Below are 17150 nucleotides of genomic sequence, written 5' to 3'. Positions count from 1 at the left end.
CAGTTCAGAGGGGGAGGGCCAAGTGAGGAGGGCTAGAGAGTAGACAAGAGCCAAAGCAGTACTGCTGAGCACCCATGTGGTGGGCAGTGTGAGGGGCTCACCCATGACATCATCCACTAAGTCTTAACACCCAGAGGACGTGAAGATATTCATCCTCATTTTACAAATGCAGGAATTGAACTCAGGGAGATTAAGTAACCTGCTCGCAAAGTCTCATACATGTAGGTAACAAGGCCAGGCTTCAAATAGTGTTCCACCTACTTCTCTAGATAAAGTTTCTCCTGTGTGTTTTAAGCAGCAAGATGTAAGATACATCTCTTAATTGTTCTGTATCAAGTCATTGATCCTGAAGAGTTTATATAATAGGATCATGATGACCTACTGATTGATTGGTAACTGACCTACTTCTCAGTGTTGGCTTAATTTTGAAAGCTCTAGACTCCTGAAGCTCAGTAAGTCCACCAATATCATAGCGTGACAATGCACTTCAGTCCATTTGCCGCCCAGGTCAGAGAGCAAGTTAAAGCACCCACAGGCCACTTATAAAGGAAGGACTTCAATACCTCTTCACCGCAATGGCCAAATTTTCCATTTCTGTGCTTTGAAGTCTGATCTCACGGATGAAGTTCTTTATAACATGTTCATATGGTTGAATTAATCTTGGTTCCACAAGGTTGATGTTTTGGTACAAGGTACTAACTTGCTCTTCTCTGCCAAATAAAGAAAAATTAAACAAATTATAAAATGTTAAAGGCAACTCTGCAGGGGACTTTTAAGAAAGAGAAACATAAATGAAGAACTAAGGAAAGAAAAACCAGCAATCATACAATGATCAGAAGGAAGGGAAGATAGCAGTCAGGAGACATGGTTGGATTTTTTCCACAACAGGAGATGGGGACCTGTGAGGACAGTGAAAATGTACAGCAAGTGACTAATAAGGAAGGATTTTGTTGTTGTTCCTGCTGTGTTTTTTTTTCTAAATTTTAATAGAAAGATAAATCAATTTATAGAACAATTAGGTAACATTAAATCAGTTACTTAATTCCATGTTTCACCCACCCCTAATAAGACATGTTTCAGCCTTCATGGTCGTAACAGTGGGTGTATTAGTCCATTTTCACACTGCTATAAAGAAATACCCAAGACTGGGTAATTTATACATAAAAGAGGTTTTAACTGACCCACAGTTCCACATGACTGGGAGGCCTCAGGAAACTTACAATCATGGCGGAAGGGGAAGCAAGGATCTTCTTCACATGGTGACAGGAGAGAGAAGAGTGAGGAGTGAAGGAGGAAGAGCTCCTCCTTAAACCATCAGTTCTCCTGAGAACTCTTTCACTATCGTGAGAACAGCATGGGGGAAACCGCCCACATGATCCAAGCACCTCCCAACAGCTCTGTCCCTAGATGCATGGGGATTAAGGGGATTACCATTCAAGATGAGATGTGAGTGTGGGCACAGTCAAACCACAGCAATGAATATAACTATTATGTTATGGTCAGCTAAAAATTACTTCATATAAATTCACATGTTTATATATATTTGCATTGATGTCAGTCACAATTCTCCTGACACCAAATGTGTGAATTTTTTCCTCATACCAACCAATTCTCCAACATTTCAGATACCAACTGAGCGTCCAACAATCCAATTTCATTCTGACACCAACCAGAGTTAGCACAGACCCCACAGGTTATGGGATCAGTGCCACAAGACTGCTCCCCACTTAGATGCCAATCACAAGTTCCAGGTTGCCACCTACACTTCTGACCAATCACCTATAAATCAGGGGTTTCTGTGACCCCCCTCTTTAGGTTCCATACTTTGCTTAAATGGCTCACAGAACTCAGGAAAACACTTGACTTAGGTTTACCAGTTTATCATAAAGAATATAACTCAGGATGGCCAAATGGAAGAGATGCTTTGGGCAAGGTATGGGAGCAGAGTGTGGGTGCACAGAACTTCCATGCCTCCTCTGGGAACAGCACCCTCCCAGCACCTCGGTATGTTCACCAACCCAGCAACGATCCAAACACTATTGTTTTAGGGGCTTTATGGTGATTCTACTGCACAGATGTGAGAGATTTTACATCACTGGCCACTGGTGATTACCTCAATTTTCAGCTTCTCTCTCCTCCCTAGAGGTCAGGGATGGGGCTGAAAGTTCCAACCTTCTAATCATGTCAGTCTTTCTTAGTCTTAATCATGTCCAATCCCCTCTTGAAGGTCTAGGGGCCCCCAGCTACCAGCCTTCTCACTACCATACAAAAGACACTCATCACTCTGGAGATTCCAAGGGTTTTAGGAGCTGTATTCCAGGAAGCTGGGACAAAGCCCAACTACCTATTTCTTATTGTATCACACTCTTTATTTGTGACAGTCCTCATAGTTACTATTTAAAACCTTTTAATAAAAGACAAACATTTTTAGGGGTATTTCAAAAGAAAAATTAACCAGATTCAGTAGCTGATCTGATGGAGGATAAAGGAGCTCGTTGGTGAGGCTGGTGGTGTCCTTGACTCACAGTTTAAGAGCTCATTCACTAAGAGTGATCTAGCATGATCTATGAATAATATACCCTTTGTGTCTAGTTAATGAGGCCTGTGTAACTCATCTGCTATGGATGGATGCTATAGCCATGTGTAGACTTAATAAGCACACTATTCCCCAGCATATCCAAGCTTCTCCGCATTGATGGGCTGCATACTGGCCTCCTTGACAACTTATATCAGAGACTCTGCAATCTGGCCGCCTTCTTCTGATCCTAGTGGATCCCTGCTTGCTAGTATTTAACACAGGTTGTGACTGGGTTGTGACAGTAGCAGCACTTTTTTAAAGCAAAGAACATTTATACCAGTTGAAACAAGAAATACCAAAAATTTAGAGAAGAGTCAATTCTTTAGGCATGAGATGATAACTTACCATAATACCAGCATCAAATAATTCCATTGATTCTCATTAAGCCTAGAAATGTTGGGGATAGCTAATAATTGCAGGAAAGTCAACCACTCTGACACACTGCCTGATTTAAAAATCGCCTCCAATGTGTGGATAATTCTTATGTTTGGTGATCTGGTTCTGTGATTTTACAGTTACTCCCCCGACAATGCACAACGACTTCTGTCTCCTGTCCCTGACATGGAGAGATTACTCTTCTCCAGGTCCTTGTCTAGTTTTTGGGAAGGCCACTCCAGGAACCAGGAAATCTGAGAGCATTTCACAGCCATCTATGGTGTGACACCACAGTGACACCAAAGCAACAGCCACAGAAGACCACTCAGAAATCCTGAGCACAAAATTCATACCCATCCACTTGATCAACATTCCTTGGGCTTTTGCCCTATTATTCTGTGGAAGGCAGCATTTTAAGATGCTATGAGGGCGCAAGAAAGACGACAATAATCCCAGGCCTCAGTAATTGAAAAGCCATGCAGAGAGCCATCTCACAACTGGAAAAGAAGACACAGACAGATAGAATACACTTTATAATTGTAATAAAAATAGTTATATGTAGCGAGTAGTCACCATATTCCTGGTAATGCGTGAGGAAACGTGTATGCATCCTCTCTTCAAATGCTCACAACAACATCAGGAAGCACCTTTCTTATCCCAGTATTTCAGAATGTGACTATATTTGGAAATGAGTCTTTAAAGAGGTAATTAAGTTAAAATGTGGTCATTAGAGTAGCTCCAAATCCAATCTTACTGGTCACCTTATAAAAAGAGATTTGAACCCAGACACACACACACACAGAAGATCATGTAAAGACACAGGAAATGACAGCCATCTGCAAGTCAAGGAGACAGGCCCCAGAAGAAACCAACCCTGTTGATACCATCTCAGACTTCTAGCCTCCAGAACTGTGAGAAAATAAACTTCTGTTATTTAAGCCACCCAGTTTGCGATGCTTCTTACCACAAATACCTAGGCAGCCCTAGCAAACACATACTGTATAGGGCCCATGGTAACATGGTGGTTAAGTGGCAGAATAAGGATTCAAACTCAGTTTCACGCTGTGGGCCACCTGATCAACCATAAAATCATATTGCTTCCCTATGTGTTAAATAGCTAAACTCTGGCAGAAGAAATGGGATTCGAAATCAATCCATAGATCTAGGAAACACTGAAAAACATAAGGTACATATTAACTCTGAAGCTTAGTTAAGCACGGCCCCAAGGTGTGTCCATGTGGCTGTAAACTCTCCCAGGCTTGCTCTTTCTTTTTCTTTTCTTTTTTTTTTTTTTTTTTTGAGACAGAGTCTCACTCTGTCACCCAGGCTGGAGTACAGTGGTGCGATCTCGGCTCACTGCAACCTCCGCTTCCCAGGTTCAAGCAATTCTCCTACCTCAGCCTCCCAAGTAGCTGGGATTACAGGTGCCCACCACCATGCCCAGCTAAATTTTTTTTTTTTTTTTTTTGTATCTTTAGTAGAGACAGGGTTTCACCATGTCTCTGAGACCATGCTGGTCTCAAACTCCTGACCTCAGGTGATCCACTCGCCTCGCCCTCCCAAAGTGCTGGGATTACAGGCCTGTGCCATCACACCTGGCCCCAGGCTTACTCTTATAAACAAACTGCTTGATCTGTACAGAGGCCAATATGATTCAAAAGAACTGCTCAAGGAAAATATTATTAATAAACCTGCAGTAGTAAGTCTCCTCATTTGGTGGTATAAGACACAGAAAACTGCCATTATCTTTCCCATCAGAACTGAGTACAAATTCTGGTTGCAACAGTAAGACATATTTATTAGGGGGCAATAAAAGAAAAATCTCTACTCGTAGATTGTCCGACGTAATTTCAATGGATCATTAACTTCTTTGCACCTTTGTCATTTACTGACTACCAGGAAGGTGCAAAGCATAAAAACCTGCTCTTTAATAGAATCCTGCCTGTCAGGGGGACATTAAGATACCGTCATCTAGGCCGGGTGCGGTGGCTCATGCTTGTAATCCTAGCACTTTGGTGGGTAGATCGCCTGAGGTCAGGAGTTCAAGACCAGCCTGACCAATATGGTAAAACCTTATCTCTACTAAAAATACAAAAATTAGCCAGGCGTGGCGGTGAGCGCCTGTAATCCCAGTTTCTCGGGAGGCTGAGACAGGAGAATCGCTTGAACCCGGGAGGCAGAGGTTGCAGTGAGCCAAGATCGTGTTACTGCACTCCAGCCTGGGTGACAGAGTGAGACTCCATCACACACACACACACAAAGATACCGTCACCTCGAATCCTTGTTTGCTGGCTATCTGTACATCATCAAAATGTTCAGAAGTAGACATCTGAGTAGATTCCCTCACTTTCTGCAAATTTCTAAAATGAGAAAGAAACATAATGATTTGTAAATTCTTGGGTCATTTATTGGTCCCGGAATTCATTACAGAGAATTTCAAAAATAGTTTACAGTGAAGTATACAAATAGAATAATTATAGGAAATATCTGCCACTAACAGAAAATATGTCACATGGTTACCTGTTGTGCCAGGACTCTACCACGGAAACTCAACTATCTTGCTTTGCATTACGGGGCACACAGGGAGATCTGATTCCCAAGAACCCTTGGCCAATAGTTGGAGTCATGTGACTAGTTGTAGAAAATGGAGTAGGTACAGAAATGGTCTGTGTTTGCCGCCTCCAGGCTTGACCTCTAAAATCGCTTATAAAATCTTCAGCACATTTTCCTTCATTCTTTCTTTTTTCTTTCTTTCTCACTTTCTTTCTCAATTTCTCTCTCTTCCTTTTCCACCTTCTCCTTCTTTCTCCCTTTCCCACCTTTCTCTCTCTTTCACTCTCTCCCACTTTCTCCCTCATCCTCATCACTGATGTGAAAAACTCCAATATGGCTAAGCCTTGTGATAGAACGTGCTTGGATCCCTGAATCACCACATGGTAGAAGACTGCTCAGGAGAGCTACCTGATCACCTCCATCTGTCAGATACATAAGAAAAAAATGTTTGCATTGCATGAAGCCAGTAAGACTTGTTCTTTGTTACAAAGCCAGTTCTTTGTTACAGTCAGCTTAAGCTTAGAAAGTTGGCATTATGGTTTCCTCTCTGGGTATTTTATCATCTTCTTCCATATTAACATACTTCCTTACCTCCTTACTTGATAGCTTCACATCATAAGTATGCAATAAAACTTTTATGATCAGGTAAGTCTTAACAATCACTACCCACTCTTTTTAGAAGGGAACAAAAGGTTATTCTGAAGCATTCATATACCAAAGCAGACATTTATCGATCACCTTATATATGTAGTCGAGGTGCCGATTTAAGCCTTTACATATATTATTCATTTAATTCTCATGATAACTCTATGAAGATGTTATCACTAGTATCCTATTTACTGAGGAGGAGACTTAGTCAAGTATGTCCCTTCAGCAGAGGTAGGATTCCCACTCAATCCATCTGGCTCCAGAGTTGGGCTCTCCAGGGAAGAACTAGCTCTTCACACCAAAAGTAAGTGCTGAGCCAGTTTTCAGGGGTCTTAAGTACATACCTCCATTTAGGAATATGTAATATAACAAGATTTTTTAAAAATTACTTTGGAAGAGGACATGTTTTACTGCTACAAGGATTACCCACATTACAAGAGGACTCCTTAAAAGAACGAAAGCATGAATAAGATAAAAATGAGATAACCTTATACAATTTAGTTTACTTAAAGCTATTTGGGGGAAGGACTATTACATGCAGGGGGCAGAGTCCCACCTTCCATCCCTGACCCCATCTGCCTGTGTGCTTCGCTTGGTCTATACTGTGGAAATGATGCACCTTCTGGGCTATGGCAAGAGACTGGAACATAACGCTCTTGGCAATTCTCACACCTGATAGAAAAAGGAAAAACAAAAGAAACAAAAAATACTTCATCATAGCAAAAGATAATACCTGGTCCCTCTACGTAAGATTTATATGCTGTGCCTCACCTGGGCAGCTAAATGCCTGTGGATTTCTCAACTCAATAAACTTGGCACCATCACTTGGTGCCAAGATAATCTTTTGTTCCTCCCCAAGGGTGTCGTAGTTACTGGCCTCTTCCGGTGTCCTAGCTTCCGACGTCAAAAGTTAAACAAGCAGAAACGATACAATGGCCAGACACACAGCTCTGCTTTCTTCTGGGCCTGACCCAGTTGGCACAAGTGAGTGCTGACGAGCAGTGACAAGGCTTGAAAGCATTTTGAATTCATGAGGGACCCAGGGGCTCATCTAAAGCAATTACACCTGCACTCTCAAATACCACGCAGATCTGTTTACAGGTGTACTTGGCAAACACCAGGTAAAGAAAGATCAAGGATCAAGTCGTAAGCATTAGCCAGCCAAGAAAAAAGCAGTCTCTACTTCTGTGCTGAGAGAGCAACCAACACTAATACATCTAATTTGTGTCTGAAGATATCAAGTGAAATGCAATGAGAGAAAAATGTACCTTGAATTATCAATGTTTTAGATGTTATTTATCTTCTTGTTCAATAAATTATATGATGATTTGTATGAATGACAGTAGCAACGGCTAATTACTGATGAAAACTTCACAACTTAAAATTTTTGAATGATCCCTGGGAAATAAGAACTCTAAATAGCAAATATTCCCATTGAAGCTGAGAGGGAAATTACATGTATTTGAAGAGAAAACAGGTATACTTAAGATGTACAGAAATTTTTAAAGGTCACGCATTTTCATAAGATTAACATTTTACTCAGAAGATGACATATATATTTGTGTTTATATATCTGGAATGCAGTAGGGCTGGTATGTAGAAAGCTTGGACACAGCTGATCTCAGGACATCTCTGGAAACAGTTAAGTACAGAAAACTTCACTCCACACTAAGAAACACAGTGATCCAGTAGGGGGCTTAGGAAAACTGGCCCTCAGATCCCAAGTCTTACAGATTTAAGCATTAAAATAGGGCGCTAAATTATTCAAACTGTATGTTTTATGTATCTAAAACCCAATTTTTTGTAAACAAAAGCACACAGTATTAAATGCCAATGTCTTCATCATTCTACACTAAGGAATGCCACAAGAACATTGATGCTGAGATCCTAGCATCTGAACATGAGACATTAAAACATGCATGCAATCCAAGAGGCACCATGTGAGATCCTGAAAATAAAATGCTAGGAAGCTGAGTTCCTGCCTGCATAAAGCTCACACGTGATTGAAAAGTTCTGTGAGGATTAAGTACAAGATGTGCTGACAGCATAGAACAGGTGAACGTGACCAGTCCTTGGGATATTCCCTGAAGCATGCATAGACGTCAACTAGGCAGAAAGGCGGTGCAGTAGGGGGTGGTCTCTTCCAGGTATCAATAGCCACAGGCTGTGCACAGCCTCAGGGAGGAGAGCTGGGGCTGGAGAAGTTAGCAGGAGCCCGATGAGCACATCCTCAAGGACCAAAAGTGTATTGAAGGGGGTCGGCGGGGATATCCCGAAAGGATGGGAAGCCATGGCAAGATTTAAAGCAAGAGGTGTCATGATCGAGTTTGCATTTTCACAGTTTTGGCTGAAGCAAGGAATTAAACAAAGGATTTCGAAATAAATGTGCAGAGATAAAGATAAATCTAAGGCCATTATCATTTAATCCAGAAATGTAGAACTTCAGGAGTTGTCACTAGTTTTTACTCCAGAATAGGTAAAATTACAGACAACTAAAATCTGATAGTATAATTATTTCTCTTTTTGGGTACGAACAAGGAGTACGTTCTTACTAATGTAATACCAGTTCACCTACTTCGTTCAATGCCCCAAACGAATCACAGTTGTTTCGTCAGTAAGTGCAAAGGTTTATCCTTTTTCTCCTATACAAGTTAAATAAAAAGTACTCTTTTAAAAATGTATTTTTATTACATAGTATGCATGCTTCCAGAATAAACCCCAAATTAACTAGAAAATAAATTCTAAGGGCCAAATCCAGCTATGCTACTAGAACAGAGCAATATTAATTCCCTTTCTAAAATTTAAGTCTTGCTTTCTAGACAGGATGACCTCTTCCCACTAACAGAGTTGCCTACGATTGGCTGTGGTCTCAATCTGCATACAGAATGGCTATCCAGCTCTCCAATCTAGAGAAAACAAACAATGGTCTCCTCAACTTGGCCCCAGCAACCAGCAGACTTGGAAAGACAACGTGGTCCAGGGGCTGAGGCTTCTCTGGCTTCGGTTTTGTGGCTGTCTGATCAGAGGGGTTTCTAATCTACGTTTTAAACCACCAGTGCCTCACTCAGGCCCCCTTAACCACATACATCTCCTGCAGGTAAAAGTCTTTCTGGGTTTGTGTCATCTAGAGAAATATTACTTACCTAAGTACCTATTTTTATAACATTCACCAAAAGGTATTAAAATGAAAATTTCCTGGAAGATGAGTTAACTAGATCCATTCAATGTCTAGAAACAATCCAGATTGCAAATTCCTTCCTATTTTCAATCACTGATATTTAGTTACTGGGAGTTCGCCAATGGAGGCAGGAAGGTAGAAACAGCAGAAAGCATCGTGCTGAAGGTTTACTGCAGGCACAGCCTCAAAACAACTAGGGCTTCTGGAGTCATAAATGAATACAGCACGGGATAAGTGGAATGGCCTGGGCAGATTTCAATGCTTCCTCCACCACATCTAAGCTTTATGACTCAGAGCCAAACACTTTACCTCTCCAGCTTCAGCTTCCTCAACCATAAAGTGGGTATAACAATAGAAGCTACCACCTAAGGGTAGCTGTGAGGTAAAATGTTGGTAATCAGTAAGTGCCAGCCATTGTTCCCATCCATTATTACTCCTGACTCCACTCCCCAACTGAGTTAAAAAGAAGTAGATGGTTGTCTCCTGTCCACGTCTGGGTGGTATTTCAAAAGGGGCTCAAAGGAAGAAAACCTTGTAGTATGGGAGCTCCACGAACAGAAATGTCTTATGGGTGGCAGTACTCCGGGAACTGAAAAGGGAGAATTAAATTAGGTCATGTTCAAGGTCAGCCTGCAAAAGTTACAGTCCCTGGGTAAGTAATATCTTCTCTGTGAAGCACCACACAGAAAATACTTTAGGCTCTGCAGGACATACTATCTCTATTGCAACTATTTAGCCCTATCACTGCAGTGTGAAAGCAGCCTAGACAATGCATAAATGAATAAGTTTGGCTGTGTTTCAATAAAACTTTATTTACAGTAATAGTCAGAGGGATAGATGAGCCTTGCTGTGGTGACCCCTGTTACCAACTATTAACATAAGGCCCTGAGCATAGCAATCTGCATGAGACAATGCAGACCTCACCCTTCCACACTCAGATAAACAGGCTTTTATTCACATCCTGCCCCAAGTCTAGATCAAACTTTTTCATATACAGAAGTTCATTTTGTTGATATTATAGTATGTATGTGCTGTGTGTGTGTACATGTATATGTAAGAATATACAGCTCTTTAAGAGCACTTGTCTTGCAATGCACATTTGCTCTCCCTGTATTTCTCTTCTATCAACTTAACCTGAGTCAAGTTAAATGTAGGCATAATCTAGTAGTGTTAGTGCAAGTCGGTATATTATAGCTATTTTTCACGGAAAAAAAATACTTCTACTTTGGTTAAAAAAAAAAAAAAAAGATAGGCGCTGAGGAGAAAATAAGGAGTACAGTATCCATTTTTATGTAAAATTTCTCTTTAGATGACATCCACCTTCCCAGATTAGGACACACACTCCCAGTTTATGCTTGTTGTCCTGTATCCTGTCCACAGTAAGCATCTAACTAGAATTTCCCTTTCACTGTAATCAAAAAGTTGCATTAACATGTATTACCTGTTCTTAAACTGGTACCAACTGTGCATTTAAACTTATTAACAGTTGCATTAAAATAATCCAGGATGATTGTGTTGCATCTCTACTTTCACTTTCACTTTTTAGTGCGTGAGACATCCATGCCAGGGAAAAGATAGAATAATATGTGGCTAAATCAGAAGATAATCAGGAATAAACCCATCTCTCCTTTCCTGACCCTTACCAGAAACTTTCCTTTCAGGGGCAGGAAACAGAACACTCACACTCACTGATAAAACAAATCAAGCTTGGACAAGAGAAGCTGGAGACAGAAAACTCCTTCAGGACCCAGACGGTGGTGGAGAAAGACTGGAAGCAGTTGCCTCGGCCAACCATCTCGAAAGTCAGTCAGTTGTGCTCCTATCTGCAAGATGTGTGAAACGCTGCCAGGCAGCCGTGTGGTCAAGTCAGTGGGAAATTGGAAATTTACAAGCATAGCGCACATGAAATATGTACAGAAAACAGAAGTTGGACAGGCCTGCCTCAGAGCGATGGAGAGTACCTCGGATGCTCTTGCTACAGTAAGCTGATGCTTTTTATATGGCTTAAGTGTATATCTAGTTATTTTATTGGATGGCAATGCTTTTATCTTTTGCAGTAAACCCTTCTGGCAGCAACAACCTCAAAAAATAAACAAAAAAATGGTGCACGCTTAATAAAAAGTTGAGTACTCAATTTCCTTTCCTCAAGAAAGTAGATAAATGCATAACTGCTCCAAATGGTTAACTGTCATAGCCAAGAGGAGCATAAGGAGACATGACAACGAAATGGAACGTGGTGTCCTAAATGGATGCTGGAACAACAAAAAAGGGACTTTGGGGAAAAACTGAGGAAATCCAAATATGGACTTCAGTGAATAACAGTGAATCAATAATCAGTTCATTAATTGTAACAATTGCACTGCACCAAAGCAAGATATTAATAAGGAGAAGTGAGTACATGTTACACAGGAATACTATACCACCTTTTTTTAAAAAAAAGCTTCTCGATATTATCCTCCACCATGGTGCACCATGGTGCCCTACAGTGACGTCATTGTGCCCTATAGTGGTATCATTAGCAATATGAAAACCAGAAAATATAAAGCTCCTGAAGAAGCAACAGGATCTATGTCTTTTAAGACAACCGTGTTCTTCAGAGTCTACAATTTTCCTCATGCAGCTGCAGAAGGCTTACTTACATACCACTTGTGAAACATGACTTTTTTCTTAGGTCAAGAGACTGTTGTTTCAAATTAATTCTGCACAAATTTTTATTACCGATTATCTTGTATAAATGCAAAGAGTGAAATGATAGCTGTGTTTATTGTCTGCATTAGCAGAAAAAGAACTTCACTACAAAGGTAAATCAGGCTAGTTTTATATCAGTGCAATGAGATGTTTCAAAAAAAGCAGATGGAATCAAAGTTCAAGAAGTTCATTCTGTCAAAGACAAAACATTCAATCTTATTATTACAAATGCTATCATAAATTCAGTGAAAAATAAAAGAATAAAGCATTGTAGTAAAAATTGTATTTTTAGCAAATCAAGAAATCTGTGAAGTAGAAACACATTGGAATTGGTGGCATATATAACTGAAACCAAATACACCGTAATATTCTACAGACTAAAAGTCAAAATTTCAAATATATTTACACACATAATTACATTATCTAAACATTTTTGCAATTGTCATTTTCTCTCTTTGTGGCTTATCACTATTCAGATTTTGGAAATCTTTGGACCTTTGAAGAACTACTTCGCAAATCATCCTAAATGTCCTACGTCATTTTGTAAACTAGTCCTCTAAGCTTTCATTACGTTTTGTTCAAAATCAGTTGGAAAACTTTAAGCAAATCACTCAGCAATGGGAACTATAAAGGCTACCATCCATTTTTCAAGCTTTTTGCAGACTGAAGTTAATTGAAAAGTAAGCCTGAAAACAGGAAGATGCTAAGGAATTAAACAGATTAAATGATGAGAGTTCAAATGTATAAATGAAATTCTGTAATTATTATTTGGAATATCTGAACTTATGAGAAAAATCTTTTGATGATCTTCCTATCTTTATTGATTAAATTTATATTCTGTAACAATAGGATAGAATTGAGAAGTCCTACAATTTTGATGTATCTAAGTATTGGAAAACATTTAAAAGAAACATAAACGAACACAACTTGATAAGTCTTGTCTTATAAATGTTAATAAATTTGTCAAAGTATTTGTTAAAGGAAGTATTTTGAAAGGCGGTAAAGACATAGAACCTGTGGCAATCGTGGACTAAATTATTCACATATGTTAATATTTACATGTCAATACCAAGACAAAAAAGAATTAACGATATCCTCCACTTAGAATTTACTCTACAATTATAGTTCAACACTTGAGAGCGTTTTCTTAATTTAAAAAAAAATTATGATCTACACAGAAGAGTCAACTGCTGATGTCAACAATTTCAAATTTAGTAGTCAAAAAATGAAACCATAACTCTAAATATTACAAGCGATATTATAGAAAAAATTAAGAATACGACCACATTCGAAGATGTATTCTTCAGAAAAGTACCACTAATTCTGGCATTAGAGATAGATATAGGTAATTAACATTAAAATACATGAATATGTTCCAGTACTATTTTGCACATGAAATTTTTAATGTTTACATAAGTGATAAGAAAATTTTTACTTCAATGTACATCAACCTTTTACATATTTTACAAATAACTTTACTTTTAAAATTTTTGACTAGCACTAGTATAAAGGACCGCCATATAATGAAAACAATTTGTTAGATAATAAAATAGTATTTTGATACAATTACATAATTTAAAGTAAATTAGTTCGCCTCATTTTATTCTCAAACAAGTCCTGGTTTAGGGAATCAATTCTACGGCCACTCTAGTTTCCTATCTCATTTCCTTCATTCTTTTTCCATCCTTAGGTGCTCAATGTCCTCAAGTATTTTGTAGAGGGCTCAATACAAAACATGTTACTTTTCAACAAAGGAGACAAGGTTCAGATGAAGCATGTTTTCTTGACTGATTTCATATCACTGTTCTGTGTGTGTGTGTGTGGTTTTTTTTTTTTTCCAATTTTTGAGACTGCAGAAGTTGAGAAACAAATTCTTTCCTCCCTGGTCAAAGTACATTTTAATCTGAGTCTTTGATCAGAATCTAAGCCTTTCATATATGCTATGTAGAAGCCAAATCCTACACATCAGTCAAGGCTTTCCCAAAAGTCACCTCTGAAAATCAGCCCTGAATACTCCAGTCACAGGGAAATCCCTCTCCTCCTACCCCCACCACACTTTATTATCTGAGTTCTGTGTATTGAGTTTTCTGTGGATGTTCTACCTTCCTGGTTACCCTATCAGTCTCATATCCCTTGCAGCAGACGGTACCTATAGGTTTGACCTGGAGCAGCTTCTCCATTAATGAATGAATGAAGGAGGCAGGAGGTCTGGGAAGAAGGGTTCAACATGAACTGATATGGAGAAGGTGGAGTTTTGTACTGGATTTGCGACAGGCTCAGAACTCTGACTCACAGAGAATAAAGAGGGCAACGGTGGGAAGGAGTGAGCAGGTGAGCCTTGCCTGCACAGGGTTAGGGAGAGGGCGAACTATGGGAAACATGATTGCCAAGATAAAAAGGGTCTCCCCTGCTGAACACAGTGAGAAAGTAGGAGATTCTAGAAAGCACACCAGATTCCATCTGAACTTTACACGCACCAGCATGCACCAGTCTTCAGCGTGCTGCTGCCTTCTCTGCTATTTTTTCCCTTTTCTCCTTTCACATTGTTTTCAATGGGGATGCGCCCACTATTTACCATATAACAGATGCTAAGAATGCTGAAAATAAGTCCAACTCAAGAAACTGTCTGTCTTGCTGGTATCTGGAACTATTTCTGATATGCAAAGTCCCCTTCATTTTGTTCCATGATACGGTTTGGCTGTGTCCCCAGCCAAATCTCATCTTAACTGTAGCTCCCATAATTCCCATGTGTCATGGGAGGTACCCGGTGGAAGGTAATTGAATCATGGGGGCAGGTTTTTCTGTGCTGTTCTACTGATAGTGAATAAGTCTCATGAGATCTGATGGTTTTATAAAGGGCAGTTCCCCTACACATTCTTGCCTGCAGCCATGTAAGATGTGCCTTTGCTCCTCCCTTGCCTCTCAGCCATGTGGAACTGTGAGTCCCTTAAACCTCTTTTTCTTTATAAATTACCCAGTCTCGGGTATTTCTTCAAAGCAGTATGAAAATGAATGAATACACTCCACCTCAGATTTGTGTTTTTGTGAGCTGAGGTTGCTGAAATTTCAACATCAGCTGAATGGCTAAACCCATGTATCAAATCTTGAATATATTTTGAATATACTTCAATAATAAATGTGGGGGCATTTTTAACAAAATAATACTTATCTTTGTTAATAGCATATATGTGAGTTCCAAAAATAAATTAAATTACATGATCCTATGGAGATCAACAAAGACAATATATTGCATACATAGATAACTCACCATTAGCTTCTACAAAAGATAAGGATTTGCTTGTCATTCTAAAATCTCCAAGTGATTTATTAATATACTACAGAATCATGAATACCAGTAAAGAACACTTTTTCTTTCGAAATCAGTGCATTCCGGAATATGTAAGTGCATTCTACTTGCTCATTCAATAGCAAATATATTTCCTGAATTAGCACTTATTATATATTGAATACCTACCACTGATTATTAAATAGTTGGCATTTAATTCTGAATTATTACTGGTATCATGGAAAGATAACTGTTTGGTTCCTCATCACATTTTGTTAACAGTTAAATAAACCTTATGCTTGAATATACATAACACTGGCAAGAAAATATGTTAGAATTCTACACAACCTGCTTTGGCCTTTTTATTTTACTTTAAATATATTTTTTGAGACAGAGTTTCACTCTTGTCACCCAGGCTAGAGTGCAATGGCACAATCTCAGCTCACTGCAACCTCTGCCTCCTGGGTTCAAATGATTCTTCCGCCTCAGCCTCCCAAGTTTACAGGCACGCACCACCATGCCTGGCTAATTTTTTGTATTTAGTAGAGATATATTATTCAGGCTGGTCTTGAACTCCTGACCTCAGGTGATCTACCTGCCTGGGCCTCCCAAAGTGCTGGGATTACAGGTGTGCGCCACTGTGCCTAGTGCTCTGGCCCTTTTAAAAGCCTATTTCAAAGGTTACATTAGTTTGCTATGACAGTTAATGTAATTAAGTGTGATATTATTATCTATTACATCTTTGAATTATGTTAAAACTATTTATATATGTGATATTATTTCTTTAGTGTCCCAAAAGACATGTCACAGAATTTTATAATCTACTTTTAAGAATCACTGATTTTTACCTACCTACCCTGCTACCTAACCATCAAACACAAAGATAAATCAATAACAGTGTTCCAGTCTGTTTTATGAAAAGATACAAAAATAGATCAAACATATCAAACCAAGTAAAATTAGCTGTAGAGATTTTCTTATGAATTTCTTAAACACATTTCCCCTCAGAAATAAAATGTTGCTGACATCTCTAATTTGACATTTCAACAGTTAAGACCCTTTGAGAGGCTCCCGGTCTCACTCCATGGTGCTTGGGATACATTTTCCACAAGGCAGAAGCCTGCTGAGACAGACCCCACTGCCCATCATCTGTCCACTCCACTGCTTTCCCAGCAACCTGCTGGAACGTTTAATTACTTTTTCATTTGATTCTCTCCAGAACAGAAGGGTGACTTTCTGAAATGTGTTTTTTAAAAAAAGGTAGCCAAAAATCTCATTAAAATCCGACTTTTGCACATTATTCAAGGATCAGTTGTCCTGCCACTGGTCCACTTTTGTGCTCCCAGAGCCACAGTTCACTAAAAGAGCAAACAGCCTTCAGATCTGCAAACACCATCTGCCAACAGAGTCTGACCTCAACCCTCAAGAAAAGTCAAGAAAAGAAAAACCAGTCTTCCCTTAATTGAGTCATCATCTTAACTCACTGGTTCATCAGATAAGGAAAAAGCAATTTCAGTAAGCCGTATACTTACATTTATCTCAGTTTATATTTTTTTATCCCAAACCTTTAACATTCCCTTGGTTTCCAGTTCTGTTTCCCTGTGGTCTGAGCCGCACTCCTCTCTCACCTGCTTGGATAGTAAGATACCCTCTGGGCAGCAAAACGAATGCAAAAGCTACTGAAGAAAATGGAAATAAATGCCTAATTGTTGCTTTAAATCCAAGTACTATACAGAAAGTTGTCATAAAGTTATTACAATAATTTGCTTGAGTGGACAAGGAGAATCCACAAGGCAGTAGTATTTGTTTATCTTGGTGTGTAATTTTTTAAGCATTCCCCTAAG

At 39.3% G+C, this 17150-nt stretch overlaps 1 protein-coding gene across 1 annotated transcript in view; it reads right to left on the bottom strand.

The window, feature by feature from the left end:
• Positions 1-17150, bottom strand: part of RASEF (RAS and EF-hand domain containing) — a 77045-nt gene that overhangs the window by 45500 nt on the left and 14395 nt on the right. Inside the window, exon 2 of the mRNA XM_003911850.5 lies at positions 564-710. Within this exon, the coding sequence (XP_003911899.1) occupies positions 564-710 (147 nt within the window). The remainder of the gene's footprint in view (positions 1-563; positions 711-17150) is intronic.

The sequence above is a fragment of the Papio anubis genome, chromosome 13 (genome assembly GCF_008728515.1).
Source record: "Papio anubis isolate 15944 chromosome 13, Panubis1.0, whole genome shotgun sequence".
NCBI classification, from domain to species: domain Eukaryota; kingdom Metazoa; phylum Chordata; class Mammalia; order Primates; family Cercopithecidae; genus Papio; species Papio anubis.
The sequence above is the reverse complement of the archived record's forward strand: the minus strand, read 5'-3'. Positions and strand labels throughout refer to the sequence as shown.